We start from the raw sequence: 23,364 nt of genomic DNA on the forward strand, positions 1-23,364 counted from the left end.
ATGCTGTGCCAATAGAGCTGTTGCTTAAGAATACATTTCATTTGTGGCTTCTTTGTATTTTTGTTTTTCATTCGTGGCATCTTGCAATTTAACTCACCCTCCATCCATTTGAGCAGGCTCTCTGAGTCATCCAGCAGCATGTAAGGCTGAGATTGGATGATGGCTGACAGGAAACAGCTTTATTCATAAAGGTCTTGAGGTGGCTCATCTTTAAGAGGGCTTTATTATTTATTTTAACTCGGTCTGAGATAAGATGAAGGGGCCACACAGCACCGGCTGTGCGTTATTTCAACACACAGCTCTCTTTAATTGGTTGGCTGCTGCCTGGGGTCAATGATATTATATCTCTCCCCCTTTCTGTTCACCCTTTGGGCGCATGTGACGCAAATGTGGAGTGTCTAATTACCCAAGTTGCAGCTGATCTCACACATGAGCCATATAATCAACCACGGACTGAATGGTGGACTGTGATCCGCGGTGGTCACGTTGCCACCTGCTGGCTCTTTTCCACTGACAGTCTAACCTAGTTAGCTTCACTTTATTCTTTAAATGCAAGGTGTTTTCTTCATGAAGGTCTGCCTTTTCCTGATGAAATTTTTAGGTCAGAGACTCTTTTTGAGAAGAAAAAAAGAAAACTGACTGACGGACCTGTAGAGTAACCAACTAAAGTCGACATTCTGCCATCTTTTAGGTCTGAGATGTTTATGATTCTGCAGCTACGCTGATATTGGGGAAGGGGATGGCTGTGTCTCTGACAGCATGATGAACCCATCGTCAGCTGCCGACTCGTCTCGGCAGCCAGACAATAGCAGCCGGAAGCAGCAGCTTTCGACGTCTCCGGCCGGTGTCAAAGAAGCTGGGTCTAAAACTGCGCAAAAGGGCAGCAACTCGACCAAGCCTACGTCGAAGCAAGGAGGGGGAGGAGGAGGAAGTGGGGGAGGGAGAGGTAGCCGAGGTCATTCTCCTGTTTCCACGGGTAGGGAGCGGCAGGCCGGAGGCGCTTCTTCCAGCAGAGGCGCGGCTGCTGTCCAGGCTGCTGGTGCTGAAAGCCCGACACTGACCAGGCCCGCGGCGGACAGAGGCTCCCTACAAGCAGCGGAAGACCCCTCGCGCCTTGTCACGGACTCCTCCTCGCCCTCTAGAGCAGACCCTACCCGCGTTGTCTCCGACCAACCCTGCGCATCCAAATCTCCCAAACTGAAGAGCAAAAATCCACGAGGAGGAGACGCCGCCTCGACAACCAGCAGCAGCAAGAAAAGCTCCAAAAGCACAGTTGGATGCGGACCTGGTTTCTGGAAGGAGGGATGCTTGCAGTCTGAGCTAATACAGTTTCACTTAAATAAGAGCTTGGGGAAGAAAGGGACAAAGATGCAGACGAAGTCAGCATCTCCACCGGCGTCGGAGCCGGAGCTGTCTCCCGAGCCTGACAGCCCACAGCTGGCTCCACAGCCTGACCACAGACTGCAGGATGAAATTGAAAGACTGGAGGACGAAAACGAGGACCTCAAGGTAATAAAGAAAAAGAAAAAAAACAATCAGAAAGCATAACAGCTTAGATTACCCCACAATAGGCTAGTTTTTTTTTGTTTTTTGTTTTTTTTGGGGTTTTTTTTTTTTGCGTGGGCAACAGCCGCACCTGTTGTATTTGCACACAGGCTGCATTTCAAATCACTGCTAATGCTAACAACAAAGCTAATTTGATAGAATAAGGACATTTTTTTTTCCCTCACTAGAGGAATTCTGGATTTAACTATTTATTGTTTTGTTGCTAGAATGAAATTGAGGAGATGCGGGCAGAGATGGATGAAATGCGGGACACTTTCTATGAAGAGGACGCCTGCCAGCTGCAGGACATGCGCAGAGAGCTGGAGAGAGCCAACAAAAACTGTCGGATCCTCCAGTACAGACTGAAGAAGGCCGAGAGGAAGAGGCTTAGGTTCACAGAAAGTGGTCAGGTGGATGGAGAGTTACTTAGAAGCCTGGAGCAAGATCTAAAGGTGAGTTTGAGCTCTTCTTTCTGTGTAGACAGCTGGTGACAGAATATATTAACAGAGACTCCCCTTCTTTGTTCATTTGGTCTTCACCCTATCTCAGGTGGCGAAGGATGTGTCAGTGCGCTTGCACCATGAGCTGGAGAATGTGGAAGAAAAGAGGACAAAGACAGATGAGGAGAATGAGAAACTGAGGCAACAGCTGATCGAGGTGGAGGTCACCAAACAGGCTCTGCAAAACGAGCTTGAAAAAGCAAAAGAGGTAACGGCTCAAAGGTGATGTGTTAATATTTGTTTCACCTTCTTTGTCAGACATGCACTTCAATTTTAAGACTGAGCCAAACTAAAACTGGAGGTAAGGCAAGGGAGAAACTGAACAGAGAAGTGTGTAGGTGGAATTGAAGGTCATTTTCAGCTGATGATATGTTCCATCATGTCTTAATTTACTTCAGAAAATGGATGCTTACACAGAAGTGGTCAGATTCAGTGCTTTTGTTTGACTGATCATCAGTAAATGTTTCCTGTTTTGGCACATTTGGGTATGTGTCAATACAACTGAGAGGAAAAACAACCATATGACTAGAGAAGCAAGTTTCTGTTACTCATCAATCTGGGAACATTATAAGGCCAACAATTTGGACTTCATTATACAGAAACGTATCAACTAGCCTATTTTTTTTTAATGTAAATTACTTCAAAGAGTTCCAGGCCCTTTACTAAAATATATTAAAAAGTCAGATTTGTGGTTATTTTGGTGAAAGTTTGGCCCAAATCGGGTCATCTATCAGAGCAATGGTCCCAAACATAAATGTAAAATATCTTTAATCAGAAGCTGTATTTACCATTACGCACCTGATTAGGACCAAAATTTTTCATTAGATCTTGATATATGAAGCATTGAAACAGAAAAAAGTTTTATTAGGCAGTCCTATTTTTCCATTTGTGAGTAACCAATGCTCCACAAAGCTGGGTGATATCACTGCGCTCCATAAGAAAATATTAAGCTACTGATGATGATGTAACTACTATTATTATGCAGCTATCGCTGAAAAGAAGAGGAAATAAGGATGTCCAGAGAGCAGAGAGAAAAATCCCACAGACTCCAATCGAGGTGAGTAGTTATATTATTAGATTCCTGAAAATAAACCTCATGAACATGTTTAATAGTGACGCACTCGGCTTAAGTAATTTAATTTGCAAATGCAATAAAAACATGTACATTAAAACATGTACCGACCCGTCACAAATGTCCGAAGGGATCGCGAAAAAGTGCTTTTTAATTTAAATTTTCTCTTCAACACACATTTAGTTTGCAGAAGCCTGAAAGCGCTGGATAAATGAACATATCCTCCTTTTTACAGGAAGAAAATGAGGATCTAAAGTGCCAGCTAGCATTTATAAAGGAAGAAGCCTCTTTGATGAGAAAGAAAATGGCAAAGATTGACAAAGAGAAAGATCGACTTGAGCAGGAGCTGCAGAAGTACCGATCCTTTTATGGAGATGTGGACAGCCCTCTGCCTAAAGGGGAAGCTGGAGGGCCTCCCACCACACGTGAATCTGAGCTGAAGCTCCGTTTACGCCTGGTGGAGGAGGAAGCCAACATCTTGGGGAGGAAGATTGTGGAGCTGGAGGTGGAGAACAGGGGTCTGAAGGCTGAGCTGGACGACATGAGGGAGGACAGGTAATGAACATGCATTAACTCTGATTAAGCCAGTAGTTGGTTGAAATACAGGGCAACAGTCACCAGCAAAATTATTCAGCCTCAATCGGGGGTGAAGCCAAGTCTTGGTCTTAAATTCTAGAGGTATCTATATTAAATCATCTGTTCTTCATGTTGTAAATTTTTTAAAAAATTTTTTTTAAAAATGTTTTTAGAGCTCAGATTTCTATTTTGGCATCAATCATATAAAAATGTCTGTCAACCAGATTTCACCATGACTGTTTTGTTTTCCTAGCTTGGCAGCAGCAGGAGTGGATGGTTCTAGCAGTGGAGGTCAGCAGAGCAGAGAGCAAGGCGAGGCCTTGTCTGAGCTGAGGCAGCAGCTTCAGCTGGTGGAGGATGAAGCTGAACTTCTCCGCAGGAACTTAGCAGATGTAGAAGAGGAGAATAAAAAGGTAGATGGCAGGCATCATTAATTTATATAAAACCCGATTGCTGCACAAGGTCTCCTGCATCAGTCTATGCTGCGCAGTCTTACAACAGAATCTGTAATAGGTTTGTTTATGACATCGTAGCAGCACAAAAGACATGGAGAAAATTGATAGTAAGGATTTTCCTGTAATTTTTATTTTCTCTCAAGAAGCATTCAGGTAATGTGAGATGAATATGCAAGTATGTATGCTTTGATCTTAAAACCCATTCATGCACCTCTTATGAGGAACAAAGTCAAGAGGGAAAAGGATTCAGTGGGACTTAATGATTGGCTGTTCAAACCATTAGCATGACAGTCACCCTCATTCCACCCTCATAAGCATTTATATGATGCAACAGCTGTGCAATATGACAGTTTTTACAGTATGTTATAATAAACAAAGAAAATGCAATCAGAATTTTTACAATTTTGAGGCTTTGTGACAGTTTTTAATGCATAATGTAGGCATGTTTAGTTAGTGAATGCAGATGTAATCAAGTTGGAGCTCAGAAGTTTAATCTTATCTGTTGCACTCATTGTTATTTTGTGTCATTATGTAAAAGCATATGATATCTGAACTAAAGATTCTTACTAAACATAGACTGTAGTAACATTAACTTTTACTTTTAGGTGACAACTGAGCTGAATAAACTTAAATACAAGGCTGGGTCCCATGAAGCTGGATCAAGACATGGAGGTAATTCTTTTTATTGCCTGTAATTTATCATCAGTCATTGCTGCAGGAGAAAGAATGCACTGCAGGGAAAGAAATATGTTCTTGTTTATTTATTTTTTTAAAAATGAGGACAGTTTTCAGTTGGAAAAATGTGCTTTAGAAAACCCACATGAATTGTACATTAAAGTCCAATTTGTCATCATTTTGTCATTATCTTCAACCCCAGGAGGGGCTGATCCTGCCAAAGTGGAGGCCCTCCAGGAGGAGCTGAAAGCAGCACGTCTGCAGATCAATGAACTAAGCGGTAAAGTCCTGCAGCTCCAGTATGAGAACCGCGTGCTGCTCTCCAACATGCAGCGCTACGACCTGGCCTCACACCTCGGCATCCGGGGCAGCCCTCGGGACAGTGATGCAGAGAGCGATGGAGGGCGTGAAGACGACACGCCCTCAGCCTCAGCTTCCTCTCCTCGCCTCCTCCCGCCCCATCGCAAGCGTGAAGGCCCTATTGGGGGAGAGAGCGACTCCGATGAAGTGAGGAACATCCGCTGCCTTACCCCAACACGCTCGCTTTACTCACCTGTAGACAGTCGTTTTTTATCCAGAAGCCTGAAGGACCGGCAACATATGATAGACATCCGCATCGAGGCGGAGAGGCTGGGCCGGACCATCGACAGGCTCATCGCTGACACCAGCACTATCATCGCCGAGGCCCGAGTGTACGTCACCAACGGGGAGCTGTTTGCTAGGCTGGATGAGGACGAAGAAGGCGGCAGGTGATGAAGCATAACAAATCTTCAGTACACTATGACTGTGAGTTATCCAGTTCTGAATTCACCTGTACTCCACAGGATCAGGGAGCATGAGCTGCTGTATCGTATCAACGCCCAAATGAAAGCCTTCAGAAAGGAGCTGCAGAGCTTCATAGATCGTCTGGATGTTCCCAAACAAGACGACAAACAGGCCGAGGAGCCACTGTCTGTAAGCGAGCCCAAACACACAAATTACTGATTGATTTCTGCATAGTCCAATAACAATATGCAGTATTCTCATCCTGATTACCTGTCATTCTGCTTTTCATCCCCCTCATTCGTTACCCATCCAGATGTTTCAGCCAATTATTTTGCTGATCCTTATCCTTGTTCTGTTTTCTTCACTCTCGTATGCCACCATTTTTAAATTGGTATTTCTTTTCACCCTTTTCTTTGTTCTGTAAAGCACACGCTCAAGTGTCACATTATGCCCATTTTCATTGTTTGTTTCTTATTCATTTTAATTCTGTTATGTTGAACACATCACATAAGGTCACTGAAGGTACAGGGCAATTTCATTTTCCAAGTATGACACAAGCCACTCATCTACTCGGATGCTTTCAACATTTATTGGATACTCCACAAGCTGGGAGCGACACCAGAGTGCTAGGTAAGTGTGTGATTCAATTTTCGGAGTGTGACTAATGAGTCTTTTATCAAACCCAATTTTAAAAATGCTGCTTTCAAGCGCTATGCATCCCATAATACACCCACACAGGTGTTGCCATTTGCTAATTGGGCTCCTTTCGTCGGACCACGTAGGCTTGTCTGAACTCTGTTTGATTGGCATATCCTGTTTCTGCTAATTAGATTGGGATAACGGTCAGTCTTAATCCTCTGTGTGTGTGGGCGTCCAGGTAATTTATTTATATTCTAAAAATAAGGCAAACCTGAGCAAACAGTTTCCACTGAAAGAGCAGAAATTTTGCAAAGAGGTAAAAATAAAAAGTGCTTTGAACTTCAAAAAGCTGAAAACCACTTTGTTTCCAGATTGTATTTCAGTTTATCCACCGGTTTGGCATTTCTAAGCTTTCCTGACTCATTCGGGTTTACTGTGTATGTGACAGTTATCAGAACTTTAAGGCGTGCACTGATGTCTGTATTACGACAGCAGTTTAATGCAGGATAGACTATATACACATGCACACACACATGCACACCATTCAAGTACAGTTCCACAATAACACTGACACTTGCATGTTGTCTGACACTGAAAAAGACATAAGGCTCATGACTCCTGTAAGTTCCTCTCAGGCATCTGTTCTGAGTCACCGAGTCGTGACAAAATGTCAACAGAATCTGTAACAAATCATCCAGGCGGCCACTGGAAATTTGATAGGGATAGAGCGGGATTGTGAAACAACTGGTTGAAATAGAGCAAGAAAAAAATAAGAAACCCACAAACCAGTTGATACAATTTGTGGTGGTTATGTGGTCTAATTGTATTTCTTTCAGATATAATTTTAATTATGTTGTCTCATATTTCTAATTAGTACAACTGGGTTTTTAGTCATTTACTTTTTTGGTATTTTATTCATAGTCATTATTTATGCATCTTTGTGGACATTTAGTGTCTAAGTTAAGTTTGTTTTTGCATCACTGCTTACTTTTGGTGACTTTTTACATTTTTAAAAGTTCCTATGTGGCCATTTTGCATCTCTATAGGCATGATGCCTGGGTCATCTTGTCTATAAATTTAACTGGTCATGTACATTTCTTTGTGGTGGTTTGTGAGTCTCTGTTTTGTGACTCATTTTAATTTTCCTTCTGTGACCTATGTTGGTTGTTCTCGGTTTTCTGTAAGATATATTTCAGGGATAAAACCAGAGACCTCCTGACTCCCTGGGGCTGGAGTTATCTGTCTATGAATAGAGGGGTAAACATTTTTCACCCTGTTTGAATTTTGGTTGTGTAATATTCAGAATTGTAAAAGTGCCCAAGGGTGGGGTCTGCAAGACCAGGACCAAAAAATGTGCAGATGGTGGATCTGTTTAACTAAAGGACCTGACCACCAGGATGGGGGCGGAACCGGTCCACTTCTTTCATCCCACCGGTGGGATATTTCACGTCATACTCTGTATTAGGGCCAGCTGTGGAAGGAAGAGGAGGAGAGACTGAGTGGGAGGGAGGGAAGAAGGGGAATTTTATTCCAGTTAATGAAAGCATTATTTCAGCTGTAGCTTGCCTGCTCTGCAGTTGCTTCTAACTCTGTTATTGCATTCCAGTCCAGATATCATTTGAGCTACTTTGTTGGCTGACATGTGGGTCCTCGTGGCTGCTTTTGAATGAGGACATTCACTGCAACAGTGAGGACCACAGAAGAGACGGTAAGGGTTCGGTCATATGGCACGTGCTTGGCAGCTTCGAGCTGTTTTAGGGAGAATTACATAAAAACGGAATATTACTGTTAGTTTGAGAAGCTGTTTTGCGTTACTATTGTTTGGCTCGTGACTAGGCCTGTGTATTCAGGACGAGCTTCTGTTTTCACAGTTGTTGACCCTTTGTTGGGCCGCTACTGCTGTGATTTATATGCTGTCAATATTAATTAAATCCCACCCCTCCTTGCCTTCCTCGTGATAGTCACCCCATATCAATGCAAGACACTCGCGTGACTTATTTTGCAGGAATGGCAGAGATTTAATGTATCTCTTTCCCTTCCAAGTCATAATGAGTATTTTGTTGTCACTTAAATGAGTGACGGTTAGCGGCAGACTATCAAAATGACCGCGACGCGGCGCGTGAATTGGTTTGTTGCCATGGGTACAGCGTAAGGTGGCCACGTAATTAGAGCAGCCCGGTGTTGATGAACGGATCCCCCTCTGCAGCACTCCTTCAGGCGCCGTTCAGCTAAACGGGGCTTTAGGAAAATACACTCCTGGTTACAGGGGTGTAAAAATACTTCGAGGCTCTTACATCAGTGCTCTCTGTGATATTTTTGGGAACTTCTCCCTTTTGCCTCAGAGTGTTTACTGGGCGACTGTCATTGGCAGCTCGGGGCTGTCGCATGCAGCCTAAAGCAGGAAAGCGTCCAGAGAGCTCGGTGTAAACATGTAAAAAAAAAAAAAAAAGGAAAAATAACGCAGGTGAACGGCGGTGAGGACACATTTAAAGGACAACGAGTGTGCACTTTGGGGACTCTGGGAGCAAAATGACAACTTGACCTTGGTTCTGTGAAGAAATGGAGGAGAACGGAGGCTCCAGTCGGTCAGCGGCGACTCTGGGTGCTGCTGTGCGGGCGAAGGGGGACTCAGCCGGGTTTGGATAATTGTTGCTTCCATTGAGCTTCTTGTTACCAAAACGTTTTAATTGATGGGAAAGTTCATCGGACTATGTAGAAACTTATCCAAATAAAGCAGAAATGGATACTTCTAAAAGAGTTTCTTGAACTTACTTTTTTTTTTTGGTCGTCTGACTAGTGTTTATAACTTGAATGCACGTGAGAGATGTGGAGTGCGTTTATGAACGGGTCAGGGCTGCACGGTGGGGGCGGTGCTGGCGGGGGATACGTACCGTCTCAGGGATGGGAGTATGTGCCGCGCTCCAGGATGGAGAGGACAGACAGGAGCAGGGGCAAAAACCGCAGCCCGCTGAGGAGAATATCCTCTCCACCCACCGTCTTCAGTCAGATCCAGGAGCCTCAGTTCGGCGCTTCACAGAGCGGAGGGGAGGGTGGAGCAGGAACCCAGATTCTTGAGATCCTCAAGGGACAAATGTGGCCGGGTTCTGATCCCCAGCAGCAGCAGCAGCCACAACAAGCACAGCAAACTCGGCTTAAAAAGAAATTAGAAGATCTGAAAAAGCGGCATGTTCAAGACAAAGAGGAATGGATGCGCGAGAAGGAGTCCTTGTTGAGAGAAGTGGCTAACATACAAGTAATTACACGTGTTTACAGGGAAATGGTATTATAACTTATGGGAGTCCATCAGAGATGGTCTGCTATCAGATGTTTTTGTGTTTTGTGTCAGTGTTGCACTTTTTGGCAGTAATTCGCTGTATTGGTATCCTTAACTTTAATATAGCCTGAACTCAAGTGATTTGATTCAGGAGTGAGTGGTTGTGTATTTGTTTTTTTATTTTTATTTTTTTTCTATCATGCATAAAAATCTTTTCAAACTGATCAAACTATAATCCCAGTATTTGTATAGTAAGGTACTTTATTTGGCACATTGCTGCCAACTGTGTGTCCATGCAGGGAGGGGAGAACAGGAGGATTCTGCTGGATCTAAAGACGGTTTTGGAGGAAGTGCAGGCAGAGGTGAAAAGAGAAGAGGAGAAGAGGAGCGATCTTCAGCTGCAGTATACAAGGGATAGATGTGCTTGGGAGCTGGAGAAAGCTGAGCTCAAATGCAGGATTGCACAGGTAAAGTGTGTGTTGATGAGGATGATGAGACTATCTGTGGAAGGCAGTTTTACAGAGCTTTGGACTGTCTTGTGTAGACATGACTTCATAGCCTTCACATGCAATCAGAAACAAAATAAATGATTTTATCCAGAAGCAGTTTGCAAACATTTTACTTCATGTATTAAGAAACAGACCTTGTTTATATTTTCTCATTTGTATGCATGCCTGGAATTTAGCTCTGCACAAATAGGATTTTCCACCCCTAAGTCAGGGTGATAAGTCACCATGGCATCCATCCAACTAAAGCCTGAGCTCAGACAAAAGGTTTGCACTGAAGAGACAAGCTTAGCTATCCCCACTCAGCCAGACACCAACACCAAACTTGGCTTTTAACAGCTCGCTCTAAGTAGATGAAATATTAGCCTGTCTTGCCACTGGACAGCTACTGTCAAGTGTGGTTGAATTGGGCAGAAAATATTTAGGGTGAAGTTAACATACCAGTGCCTAGCTGTGTCAGGCTGTGCACACATCATTCGAACACTCATGCACAGTTATATTATTGTTTACATCTGAATATTAAAATCAAAAGGGATAAATCATTATATATCTATATTTCTGTTTATATCAGAAACTGGATTTATTTGACTACAACAAACTAGACGTCTAAACCTGATGAAACTTGTTCAGTCTAAAATTTAGATTTTATTCTGTGCTGACTGTCTCTGCCTGTGTCTTTACTTGTTATATATCCTTGTTTTTTTATGTTTTGACAGCAGTGTCTGTTTCTCGCTTTGTGAGCCCCACATGATTTCTATCACAGACTTGAAAGTCTTCACACAGAGCTCTCCTTTGAAACTAATGGTTATCTGACTGAAGCCATGAAGCTTAGAAATTCACAGGGCTGGAAATAACAAGGTGGCGGAAGATGCTGCAGATAATACGATAAAACAAGAATTCAACACAGTAACATGGTAGTCGTTGTGTTTTTTAATGTTTAAATGCTTAGAATATGCAGTAAAGTTAATAGGGACTTGTGCACAGATATAGATACATTGTTCTCAACACAGATTCGGAGCAGGAGGAAATGTGACTTGGGAATAAAACAACCCAGAGCAGCAGTTGTTTTGTCTAGTTGCCACATCCTGCCACTACTTAATATGTTTAGGCTTGTGTTTGCTATGTGCTAATCTAAGTGTGTTCATATGTTTCATTGCATGTATCCCAAATCGCATGCAGCACAAATAAATAGACAGATTTGTATTCTTTCTCAGAATTGTAACCAAACTTGTTTTACAAACTTTAGAGTACAAATTCTCTTGAACCCAGTCAAAAGTAAGACATGTAATTTGACTCTTGGTTTCTTCTACATGTGCTTAACAACACGAGTACTAAACTATAAACACCAAATTTGGACAGAATTCAAAACCAAGCGTTGCCTGATAATTGGACAGAATTTTGCCTCATCTAATCAAACTAATGAGCAAATCAAATGCTACATTTGCTGACTTGAACCTCTATCAAAATTGACAGTAATGCGAGCAATTTAGTGAAACGACGTCAAACTAGGTAAAAAAAATGTTAAAGTGAAACATGAACGAATTTTGTATACAAGAAACTGTCATGTTGGTTATACTGTGCCATTAGAGGCACAAGCCCATTTTTTTCTAGTTCAACTGAAGTGAAAACAGCAGGCGTTAAACATCGGTAGGGGCAGTGTACTCACACTGATGACCATCCTGTATGTTACTGAGCTATAAAGCTTTTGTAAAATTGTAATTATGCTAGAAATGGATCTCTTAAGTCCAAAGAGCTGTTTCATTCAGTCTAAACTTCCATGCAGTTTTCCCTGAATGACTGTCTCTGTGTCAGCTAAAGCTGCTAACTTTGACAATAACAATTCACCAAATCTTCCTTTATTTGATACAGCCTTTTGAAAAATAAAGGAAGATATGGTGGATTGTGAAAGGGAAACAAATGTGCTAGCTAAGGTGCAATTTTGTAGTCAGTGTGGGACTAAAATGGCATCTGGACATTCTTATGGTGAAGCAAATATCCAAATGTGTGCTATTATTGCATCAAATTGAACAGTGTGAGCTGATCAGGTATGGTATATAATTATATTTAAGATTTGAGGCTAATATTAAGTGAGTTAGTTGAGCATATCCATGGCTGCAGCTTCTAAGAAATCCTACCATTCTTGAGATTTTAATCACTCGCTGTCTCCCACAGCGGGCCATAGCTGAAGCCTGAATATAACCACTGTATGCTGTGTCTTCATCCTTTTGAGGCATTTCCACCACCAAAATACCAAGACAGCTTCCGAGGTCCCAGGCCGAAGCCCAGTCCCAGCGTTTCCAGATTTCTCTGCATGATCCTGATTTATGAATGCTGCTGGCAGCTAGGAGACATCTCACTCTGTCTTAGCAGCCAACTCCCCCCCCTCTTCCCTTTACCTCGGCTCCCCAGCCCCCCCCTCGGAATGTGACATTGTACAAGACTGTGTGTCCGCTATTTATAGTGGGTCACCCTGGTGACACAGTTACCTTTATATACCCTGAGCTGTACACTCATGAGTAGTTGGAAGTTGCTTTTTAAGACTGAATTTAAGGTGCACATAGATATATGTGCTTCCTTGAACTGGATGCGATGCTAGTTATCTGTCCTTGTTGACACGCTCAGTCATTTTCTTTAAGAAGATCGCTTTCCCTTCTGTTTTAATCGAGCAGAACAGCACTTGTCTTTTTTTACAAGCATTTTGTTTTTGCACAGGCACTATTTGTTTACATTTGGATGTTTAAATAGACTGTGGACAGCGCCCATTATTGTCCGTCTCTAATTGTGGAGAAGTTTGAGAAGAGCCACAGGCAGACAGAATGCACTGACTTGTTTTTCTACACCCATAATTTCTTGACCCCAGGCCACATGCAGAAATAGCACCATGATCGAGGCTTGTAAGAAGGCTTTGGTCGATGTCTGTGGCTGAACACTGAAATAACACATCCTGGCATGCTCAGTTGCACAAACTACTTACACGCATAGAGAAACACGGGAACACATGCGCATACAGAGGCGTTGTCTTGGGATTCTTCCAGCACTAAAATGTACTTTTCTCCTGGTTTTTTTTTTTTTTACTGTAAAAATGCAAATGTACCACAGAATGTACAGAACCATGTACTAAAACATGTTATTCTTAGAGAAAAGCGAACATCATTTATGCCTTTTTAATATGGGTTTTCCAGAGATTTTTTATCTAATGTGTGAGGATTTCCATTATCTAAGTCTTTATAGTCATTGAACTCAGTTGTTTTTACATTTAATGATCAATGATGATTACTTTATTTGTTGCATGAGTTTTTTTTTTAATACATAAGACTGGAAAAATCCCAGGGAACTCCCCGTGGTATTTTACTCAAAAAGAACATTGAAATCAAATGAAGGGCTTGGAGACATCATAATTAAAACTAGCATTTTAAATTGAATCCAGTTAAACAGTGTTTTGGCAGTGGATGGAGACAATGGAGCCATTATTTCTGTTAAGAGGACATCTTTGTATGGCTTTCTGTTATTCCTAAAAGCAGGATAAAACTGGAGTATTTCTGAAAAGAAAATTTCAGCCACATCTGCCGACATAGTTTTCCCTGCTTGAATTTGCCATTTCCTGCTATATATCCTGTGTTAATGAAGTACTGTCGAAAAGAAACTTGAACCTTGAACCCATGAACCAGCTGTGTGATTTCTGACAGGATATTTACACGGTTCAATGTGTCTCCCTCTTCCCTCCTATGAACCCGCTCACACTCATTCCTATGCTTCACAATTCCCCAACTTCCTCCACCTTCTCATCCTGCCACTCCTTCATTCACTTAATTCCACTTTCAATGTTTTCTCCCACTCCTCTCCACGCATCTCAATCTCTGGCCCTCTTCCCCAACTGCAATTTATCTTTTATCATCACTCCTTTTTGCACTGTCTCTTCCACTGTTTCCTCTCCATCTCCCTGCTCCCCTTATTTCCCTGTTTTATTCCCCCTGCACTCATTGTCCTCTGGTTCTCTCAGCTGGAGGCTAGGGAAGCTACAGGGTTGGCGAGTGGAGGGCTCCAGTCAGCATCTCAGAATCATCGAGAATTGCACGGTGAAAACTCAGTGCTCCGCAGGGAGAGGGAGGAGCAGCGGAAGATCCTGGCGGACACACACTCCACTGCTATGGACCTCCGATGTCGTCTGGAGCACAGTGAGAGGGACTGGCTGAGGGAGAAGGCTGAGCTGCTCGAAAGGTTTGACGTGGAGAGAAAAGAGTGGGAAGGTCAGCTAAAGGATATGCAGAGAAAAATAGAAGAGGTAAGATACACTGAACGTTCAGTGATTTGGTGAGTGTTAATGTTGGCTTGTGATAAAAGTAAGACAAAAGTGCAGATGGAAAACAATGTTTACAAATTGTCCATCTCTCAGAGATGACCCACAGTTGCACATGATATACAAATTCCTATGCACTGAGGTGCTTGCGCTGTGTAACACATCCATCATGCACATCCTGTCCACCATCAACACTGTCAAAACAGCATCCCTGATTGAGTGTGACTGCAGAGTTTAAAGGAAGGAGGGAGTCAGAGGATGAGATTGGAGTTCTGCCAGCTCTCTTATATCTGTGGTGAGACAAAGGAAGTGATTGAGATGGTCTGTGACCTGGAGCTGTGTACAGAGAGAAGCTTTCATGCAACAGAAAGTCATTTTCAACGGGGACTAATATATCCTCTTCTGACACCATGAGCGATTTATATTACTCAGACATGTGTTTGCTGTTTTCGTGGCATTTGTTGTTTGTGAAGATAAAGTGAAAAAAGATGGATTTACACTAGTTTAGATGTGCTCTTGATCACATCAGTTCATTGTTAGACCTTGTTAGTATTCAAGATGCATTTTTACTGATTTATGTGAGAGGATGTAACCAATGCCAGCAGCTGGTTTATTTAGTGAGTGGCTGGTTTTCCTAAAAGGGATCAACAGGGGATAACGTTCTCCAAGTAGCTCTGTAGAGCAAGAGGAAGTGTGTTTTATGGTAAAACGGGGAGCAAGAACAAGGAACCCAATGCACTTTGGGTCTCAGTTCAGTACTGAGATTTTCAAAATTGTTAGTTTATAATCTTGGTTTGTCTATAATAATTTAAAAGAAAAAATCAGTCAACCCCTGTAAATGATTTATCCCACTAAATCATTTGGTTTTAATTGACAGTAAATATATGCAGAATTATTCAGAAACCCAATGTTATGTTCAGATTTTTTACAATAAATGATCAGTCCATCCATCCATCCATCCATCCATCCATCCATCTTCTGCCGCTTATCCGGGGTCAGGTCGCAGGGGCAGCAGCCTAAGCAGGGAAGCCCAGAGTCCCCTCTCCCCAGCCACATTTGCCAGCTCTACGGGGGGATCCCAAGGCGTTCCCAGGTCAGCTGAGAGATATAATCCCTCCAGCGTGTCCTGGGTCTTCCCCCAGGGTCTCCTTCCGCAGGGACGTGCCTGGAACACCTCACCAGGGAGGCGTCCAGGAGACATCCTGACCAGATGCCCAAGCCACCTCAACTGGCTCCTTTCAATGTAGAGGAGAATTGGCTCTACTCTGAGCCCCTCCTGGATGACCGAGCTCCTCACCCTATCTCCTCCCTTCAGCCGCCTGTACATGAGATCTCATTCTTTTGGTCACGACACACAGCTTGTGAGGGTAGGACCATAGATCGACTGGTAAATAAAGAGCTTTGCCTTCTGGCTCAGCTCCTTCTTCACCACGACAGACCGGCGCAGAGTCCGCATTACTGCAGACGCCGCACCGGTCCGTCTGTCGATCTCACTTGTGAACAAGACCTCGAGATCAGTTTATTTGCAAATATATATTATCAGCACATAAGAGCATTTCAATGACATGTTAAAAGTGTAGCCATAAGGAGAAAATGAGCCAGCTGGGCCAAAAAGAGGAATTGCAACATAACGACAAGCAAGTTTTAGAGGATGGGAAAGAACTGATAAGGAAATAATCAAAAACAAATTAAATGGCTCAAGCGAGAACGATAAAGACAGAAACGGTTAAGCGTGGATGATTATAATCTGACACGCCCACAACAGTAAATTAGTTTTATCTTTTCCTCTTCTTTAATGAGGGAATCCACTTTGATGAGAGAGGGTAAAAACACTGGAGCAAATTCCTACGACCATGTGGATCTCATTTGTCCCTCTGAGACCAGAAAATGAAAACAACTGAGGAATAATGCGCTCTCAAAGGCAGTAGTTCCATGTAGACATTACTTGATGGGAAGTAGGCCCAGCCAGCAAGAGATGTTACTATTTTGATGTTTCTATGGTTGGAGGCTGGAGGTTATCCAGTTTTTATTTGAAAAAAATTCCTTGAATATTTCCTTTTTTGTGCTCTAAAAATATCTTTGGGTTGAGCTGTCTTGTCTGACTTCTCCTAATCCAACGTAAAATTGTGATTATTAGTAAGAAACAGATTCAAATATCCTTTTATAATCTTGCTGTCCCATTTATGTAGTATTTCCCAGTGAACGGTCATGATTGTTATACATAGTTTTATCATTTATAGTAAATGAAGGCATTGTTTAAATGAATGTTAATGTCGCTTTTCTGTTTTTCTTCTTCTACCCAGCTCTACTGTGAGGTGCGAGTTAAGCGAGGGGGTGCCAGACCAGATGGTAGGAAGCCGGATGACGATTTAGTACGCAGGCTCAGCATGCGATCCACCAGTACCAGTACAGGCTCCAGTCTGCTCAGCGATAACTCCCGCTCCGAGCTGTTGAGTAGCAGCACTCAGTCTGAACCGAACAGAAACCTGTCTTCACCTCACTTTGGTCACAACAGAAACATTAACAATGATAGTGGAGATGATCACCACTCTACCTGCTTCCAAGCCGACAGCCTTTTAGCATTTAATGTTGGTGGCCAGTTCAGTCAGAGCGAGCACTTCCAACCTCAGCTACAAGATGAAGTGAGATCCAGATGCACTTGGCAGCAAGACTCTGTTGCTGATAACAAGGAAGCTGTGGATATGTCAGAGCTGGATGCTATTTATCAGGGAACTCCTGGGTATCCTGTACAGGAAGAATATACTTCTAAAGGTGCCCATGTTGGTCGACATGAAGGCTCGGTTTGGGGAGGACTGAGTTTTGGGAGTGAGAAGAAAAAGAACAACACGGCTCTCAACGCTGTGAGTGTTTTCTCCTTTAAAATCTCGAGTCATAAAATCCAGTAGATATATTTTTCTCTCTTGTCTTATGATTGCTTTACTGGTAGCTTTAATGAGCAGTGTTTCTGTACTTCGGCTGTACTCATCCTTTTGGCTGGTTTCAGTGGACTGCCATGTTTTTTCTGCCCCACTACCAGTTTAAAGCTCAAGGTTTTATTTATGCAACACGGCATCATATCTAAGCTCATTGTTTCTTTCCCCTTTTTCAGGCTCTGAAGGAAATTGCTCGTGTCAGTGAGGAGCTTTGTAGCTACCAGGATGAGATCAGAAAGAAGAGTGGAGACAAAAGGTAAATCCTCCTGACACCTCTGTAGATTTATGATAAATAGTGTGTGATGAGGCTTACCAACTGTGTACTATCAATGCCGTGTTATGTTTAATGCTTCACTTAGTTAAATAACTCGTATTTTAACATTTTTCTTTATAAATGGTTCACATATTAATTAATTTACACTATCAGTCAAACGTTTGGGCAGACTTTTTAAATCCAATGGGAAAGTATGTCTAAACTTATGACTGGTACTGTATATGAGGTGTTGTATCAATACAGTTTCTGTCAAAAGTTTGGACACACTTCCAATTAAATCTAATGATAAGTGTGTCTAAACTTTTGACTGGTACTGTATATGAGGTGTTGTATCAATACAGTTTCTGTCAAAAGTTTGGACACACTTCCGATTAAATCTAATGATAAGTGTGTCCAAACATTTGACTGATAATTTAGATTAACTAAATTTAAGGAGATTCAGGTTAATTTTATGTTTTTCTCCTTTCAGAAATCAGTCTGAATCACTCTGCCTATCTGACGGAGATGAGAAAAGCTGCCTGCAGGCAGATGAAGCTCCTTGCGACCTCAGCCAGATCTACGATGACCTCCGGGCCTTGGAGAGGGAACACTGGATCACCTTGTCACCAGATAACACCTGGCAAGCCAATAAAAGGCCAAGCGAATCCTGGACAACAGACACGGCTGATCTAGATAGCTTCAGAGCCACACAGACAAGCCCTGGGATACATTCTGAAATTGATACGGCAGCCCCACCCATCCCTCCCCGCACGTCCTCCTGGAATCTGAGCGCTTCTAATCCAGACACGGAGCTACACATCCCAGACTCCCCCATGGCTACTATAAGGAAGTGCCACAGCCCCTGTGTTCTAGTGGACAGAAAATGTAACAGCCCATCTATTGTCAGGAAGTTTGAGGCCATGCTGCAGGAAAACGAGGGGAAAGTTTTCAAAGATGGCGTTATAACATCTTGCCCGGTACCTTCTAATTCCAACTGCAACACAGGCTGCTGCCACAACCGTTGGTCCTGTGATGCAAGCAAGTTTGCTCGTCATAAGTTGTCTGAATATGGGACTGTGCAGAAAAGCTTTTCCGAAGTTAACATACTGAGTGCTGGGAAGGACTTGAGCCTAGATTGCAGCTCTGGTGTTGGGAGGCTACAGACATCGCCATCTGTCAGGGAGTTCCCTGTAGATTTACTCTTGTCTTCTCTGGCAACACCACCTGCTAGCCCCAGCCTGCACAGCTCCAAAAGAAACATTGTCTTAGAAAAAAAAACAGCTGAGTTCAACAGAACCTTGTTTCAGGCAGAGATGGGCCGCGGAGCAGACGTACAAGACAGCGTTACTGCAACAGATACCTGCTCTGTTTCTTGCCAGCCAGTCCATGCAACATCCAATGATGTTTTACCCGCTGGAGAGAAGATATTTCAGCCTATTTGTACTGATTTCACGACAACCATCATGGAATCACATCCCAAAGTCTCATTATCTCTCTCTAATCTCGATTCCTTTATACAGAATCCTCAAGTGCAGCCAAGGCAAATCAGATGTTCTCCTGAACGCCAAGAGGTGAGAATGAAGTCAGAAAGCCCTCCTGTCCTCTCATCTGAACAGCCACTGGCTGGACTCGGTGAGCTCACTTCAACCCCTCAGAGCCCTGCACGTCGTTGTGAGGTCATTCACAAAGTTCGAACATCAGGCAGACCTTCCAGAAAATCACAACACAGCACAGCCACAGAGACACTGTCCTCTGATCCTGCCTGTCCTACAGATCCGCAGCCAGGTCAGCCTTCGGACGATAACATCTCAAAGAAAGAGAATCTCAATAGAGCGAAGTCTCAGACAGCCAGAGCCAGTGTCTCCCAACCACAGTCATCTGTTCAGAGCAAGCAAAGACAAGTGACACAGCCAAGACACACGCCTGGTCCTCCTTACCAGTCTGACTCCTCCAGATCTGTGCTTCGAATGATGAATGATCATCCCTGGAAGCCTCTCACACTTGCAGCGTACCCCCGGCCAGAAGGGTCCAGGTCCAACTACGGGGCAGTGGAAAGGATTCTGAAAAATTATGAGAATGCAGCTCGAGCAAAACAAAACGAGGGCCAAGAAAATGAGATGGTTTCAAGCTCTAATTTCAGCTGTAGGCGGGAGGAGAAAATCACTGAACAGGACATGCTAGACATGGACCCCCTGCCCTTACCTCCTACTCTGAGACACCTGCAAACATCGCACACCTCTCAGACACAGAGCAGGCAGGTCACAGCGCAGGTCAGCAGCCACAATGCCAAAGGTGTGAAGGAAGTCCAACTTATAGTGCAGGTGAGTAGACTAACAGAAACAGGTACACTTTTCACTTTGCATATGTTAACATTCAGAGGCTTCTCTTGGAATTCAATCTGCTAATTTTTTATTTGAATAAAATATACAATTAGGTCAAATTTATTTTCAAGACGAGTCATGCCAGTGGACCTGGATGAACTTGTACACTTCGTTCTGTTCCAATCCATTCTTAAACACTAAGCAATTGCCCTTGACTGAGGACAGCCCTGGTGGGAACATTGTTTATTTCTGGTATGTGCTAAGAGACAAAAGCAGGCCAAAGCCTCCATTACAATCTGGGCATCTGGGCCATTCCATTGCTTAAAGGCTCCTAAAGAACTGGCAGTGTGGTATAAAACTAGGCAGGAGGTCTATTGCCCCTTCACCAACTTGTCTTTTATCTTTTATTCCTTCCATGAGGCCTCATGGTGGAAGTGTTTTTCTGGCCTTTGTGTAGTAATTACACAAGTATCTGCGAGAAGCCAGCTGACTAAACGCCTTTGGCAGACCAGAGAAAGAGGAAAACTGAAGTAATTACAGCGCTTTAAAGTCATGCAAATGTTCAAGATATTGTGGGAGTAATTATGAAGCTAATTTTATTCGGCCTGAGCAGAAGAATAAAAAGAAAGAGGCTTGACATCAGTTGAACTGCTGCAGAGAAAATGTTGATTTTGAAGAGTTAGTTGGTGGGAGAACTACCTCATATGTGTGGAGTTCAAACAGCACAATCAGTGGGATTTATTTGTGACTTTTTCACATGTGCCTGCTGATGCTTTTAGTGTTCCTGTTTGAAATGTGCCTGTGGTTTCCCCCAGGGCCAAGGAGACATCAGATGGAATTCGTGACTTATTGTTAAGTATCTGAGTGTGTGAAACTGGTTGTAGACAGAGCAGTGTGATCATGCTAAATGTTAATTCACTTGTTTTTAACAGGAGGATGAAGATTGCTCTGTCACCTCTTCCTCCACTCAGAAGAACTTTTCGAGGCCCGCCCGTCCAGCCAACCGTCGCCTTCCCTCCCGATGGGCCAGCCGCTCCCCCACCTCCTCTTCCTCTGCCTCCTCTTCTCCCTCTACCACCCCCGTTGTGCCTCCAACCTTCCCCCATCAGAAACACACTTCCTCCTTTACTTTCTCACACGGATTTCACATCGAAACAGTCATCATCTGACCTCCATGGCGTCAAGTTTTTAAACCGACCCGAAGCCTTCAGTGATAACTCCAGAACTTCACCTTTTCCTTTTCTTTCTGTTGTACATACCAAATCCAGACTGCATCTCCACTAACAGACTGAGAAGTGCTTTAGTTACCAGTTCATCAGCTCACTCTGAGAATGTAAGTGGCATCCAGTGGAGCCTGACCAAGAAAGGCAGGTAAATCTGGAGTTGCTTCAATTATTCAACAGTATGCTCCAGTTAACCTGCCAGACATCGTGCACACTCAGCAAATGTGAAAACATGCCTTTCCAAGGAATGGTAACAGTCTACATGTCAGTAATTCATGTCAATAAATGATTAATTATTACCCTATGCTCAGGTCTGGGTTCTAGCTTCGACTAGTGTAGCCTTGCAGATATTATAAACAACAAACCCTAAACTTTGCCTCTATGTTCCACAAACTGCATTTACTCCATAAAACCAGATGCTGGTTTATTTAAAGAGTATCAACAAACCAAACCAAGTCATGTATTCACATTGTCCTTTCTTTTGTATATTATGAGCAACATGTCTTTGAATGCTGTTACACGGACATTATGCAGCATCAAGTTGAACTCAGTGATAAAGACAGTGGAGCAAAGACCGCCTCCTCCCCCCCTCCTACATTTACAGTTAGTGTGCTGAATGAAACTGTTGGGGGTTTTTTTTGCCTTCGATACTGTACATGCCTGGATTGTACCTTGTCTGTGACTAAAACATTTTGATTTAAACTTGTTTGGCTTTACATTTTTCCACAATAAGCAGAAATGATATAAACCTTGTCAACAGATGCATCAAATGTGAGTTTTTTTTCTTTTTCTTTGTACAACTTTATACCAAAGGCTGGTTTCTTATGCATTTCCCTCAATTAAAAATTAAACTCGCTATTTGTGGTAGCGATTATGTCCATCAGCATCTTATATTCCTAAGAAAATATGTAAACTTCAGAGTCTGCTGTTTTGCATACCACCTAATGATGCTTATAAAAGGGACAGGACAACTTTGTTTTCTACTTTTACTAATTCTCAATGCTAACATATCAGGATCAGCTGACTAAGTAGAGTTTTTTTGGGGAATGAATCATAATGAAAAATTATGCCTTTGCTGTTCATTTTATGTAATAAAAATGAGGACTTATTGATTTCTCTGCTGTCTTCACATCACGTATGGAAGCATCTGTGATAGTTGGAGGACAAGCCAAGTGGTTTTGTTGTAGTTTCACTGTGATCTGTTCTTCTGCAGCGCTTCGCAACGGGAGCAGAGGAACTGTGTGCCACTGTGATAGTGTGCTGGTGTGTGTCTATGGGCTTTTGTATGTTTTTAACAGCATGTGTGAATTCTTCCATAAATGTTTTTATAAAATCTGTTCCTAAATCTGCTTTATATCAGGTAGTATTACAAGCATTTTTTTTACGTGCCTATAGTAGTAAGTTCAGAATGTTACTTTCCAGTCTGATAATTAGATTGCATTTGCGCCTTCCCATACACACACACACACTGAGGTTTAAGTGGATTCATTCAGTGTTCAAATGCATATAAAAAGACACACTCTTGGGCACATCCACGCAACCACGCACGCATCCTGAGAGGAACAGACACCCAATGCCTCACTCTGAAGTCTGGCACCCTAGTCTGAGTGAAATAACAGGTGCAACAATGTCGTGGTGCCAGAAATCCTACCCCACTGCTGATATATATATAAATATTTTCATTTTCTCCTGATGCCCAGCTTAGTGCAGTGTTGGCTGCCTCATCCTGTTTTCCTGTGTCAAGGTTGGGAAAGAGTGTAGATTCCCGGTCCTGGCGTGTGCTTGTGTCTGGAGGTCTCCAGATGCTGAAAGCATTATATAATCGGTGCAGGCTGTCTAAAGTTCAGAGCTGGTTAAAATCACAGCACTGGAAAGATTTAATGCAGCAGTCTGTGTTTCATCATACAAGCAGAGTGTGATTGCATTTTCCTGAAATTGTTATCACTGTAGGTAGACCCAGAAGCGGCTGCAGACAGTATATTGATTAGTTTGCTAATATCTTCTAAAAAATACTTACATAGGGTGTCTTTAAAGTGTTATTGCATCTTAATCAATTTATTACAAAAGCAAATAGCTAGACAAATCTGAAGAAATGATCGCAAAATGATGACTAGGTAATGATTTTTTTCTCATTTAATGCACCTCCATATCTGTCTCACCAGATGCTCCTAATTGTTCACTCTTCTCTTTGTCCAACAGTCTTCCTGTCTCAATCATTTCTTTAGGCCATGTGCAAATTTAAAGATGTAAAGATGGATTTTCCAAACACTTAAATTCTGTAATTGACCTGCACATGATTTTGTTTCAATAAACTGCGATAATGTACCTTT

At 42.7% G+C, this 23,364-nt stretch overlaps 1 protein-coding gene across 1 annotated transcript; it reads left to right on the plus strand.

Annotated features, from left to right (window-relative positions):
- The first annotated feature begins 1,220 nt into the window (after window positions 1–1,220).
- On the plus strand, window positions 1,221–23,364 carry LOC306756422 (uncharacterized protein). The gene is made up of 18 exons (XM_079241150.1): window positions 1,221–1,509; window positions 1,773–1,997; window positions 2,095–2,253; window positions 3,031–3,102; window positions 3,353–3,672; window positions 3,947–4,106; window positions 4,754–4,820; window positions 5,026–5,572; window positions 5,648–5,777; window positions 6,101–6,218; window positions 7,834–7,935; window positions 9,050–9,480; window positions 9,801–9,968; window positions 14,008–14,289; window positions 16,608–17,165; window positions 17,414–17,493; window positions 17,981–19,811; window positions 20,744–23,364. The coding sequence occupies exons 1-18, from the start codon at window positions 1,369–1,371 to the stop codon at window positions 20,978–20,980; spliced, it is 5,628 nt and encodes a 1,875-aa protein (XP_079097276.1). The 5' UTR covers window positions 1,221–1,368; the 3' UTR covers window positions 20,981–23,364.

The sequence above is a fragment of the Telmatherina bonti genome (genome assembly GCF_933228915.1).
Source record: "Telmatherina bonti genome assembly, chromosome: 5".
Taxonomy (NCBI): Eukaryota; Metazoa; Chordata; class Actinopteri; order Atheriniformes; family Telmatherinidae; genus Telmatherina; species Telmatherina bonti.

Bases quoted from the DNA above. Each gene is read 5' to 3' on its own strand.
- LOC306756422 (XM_079241150.1), top strand. From the start codon at position 1,369: ATGCAGACGAAGTCAGCATCTCCACCGGCGTCGGAGCCGGAGCTGTCT. The intron at 1,998-2,094 runs GTGAGTTTGAGC...ACCCTATCTCAG, and splicing joins GCCTGGAGCAAGATCTAAAG to GTGGCGAAGGATGTGTCAGT. The intron at 4,821-5,025 runs GTAATTCTTTTT...CTTCAACCCCAG, and splicing joins AGCTGGATCAAGACATGGAG to GAGGGGCTGATCCTGCCAAA.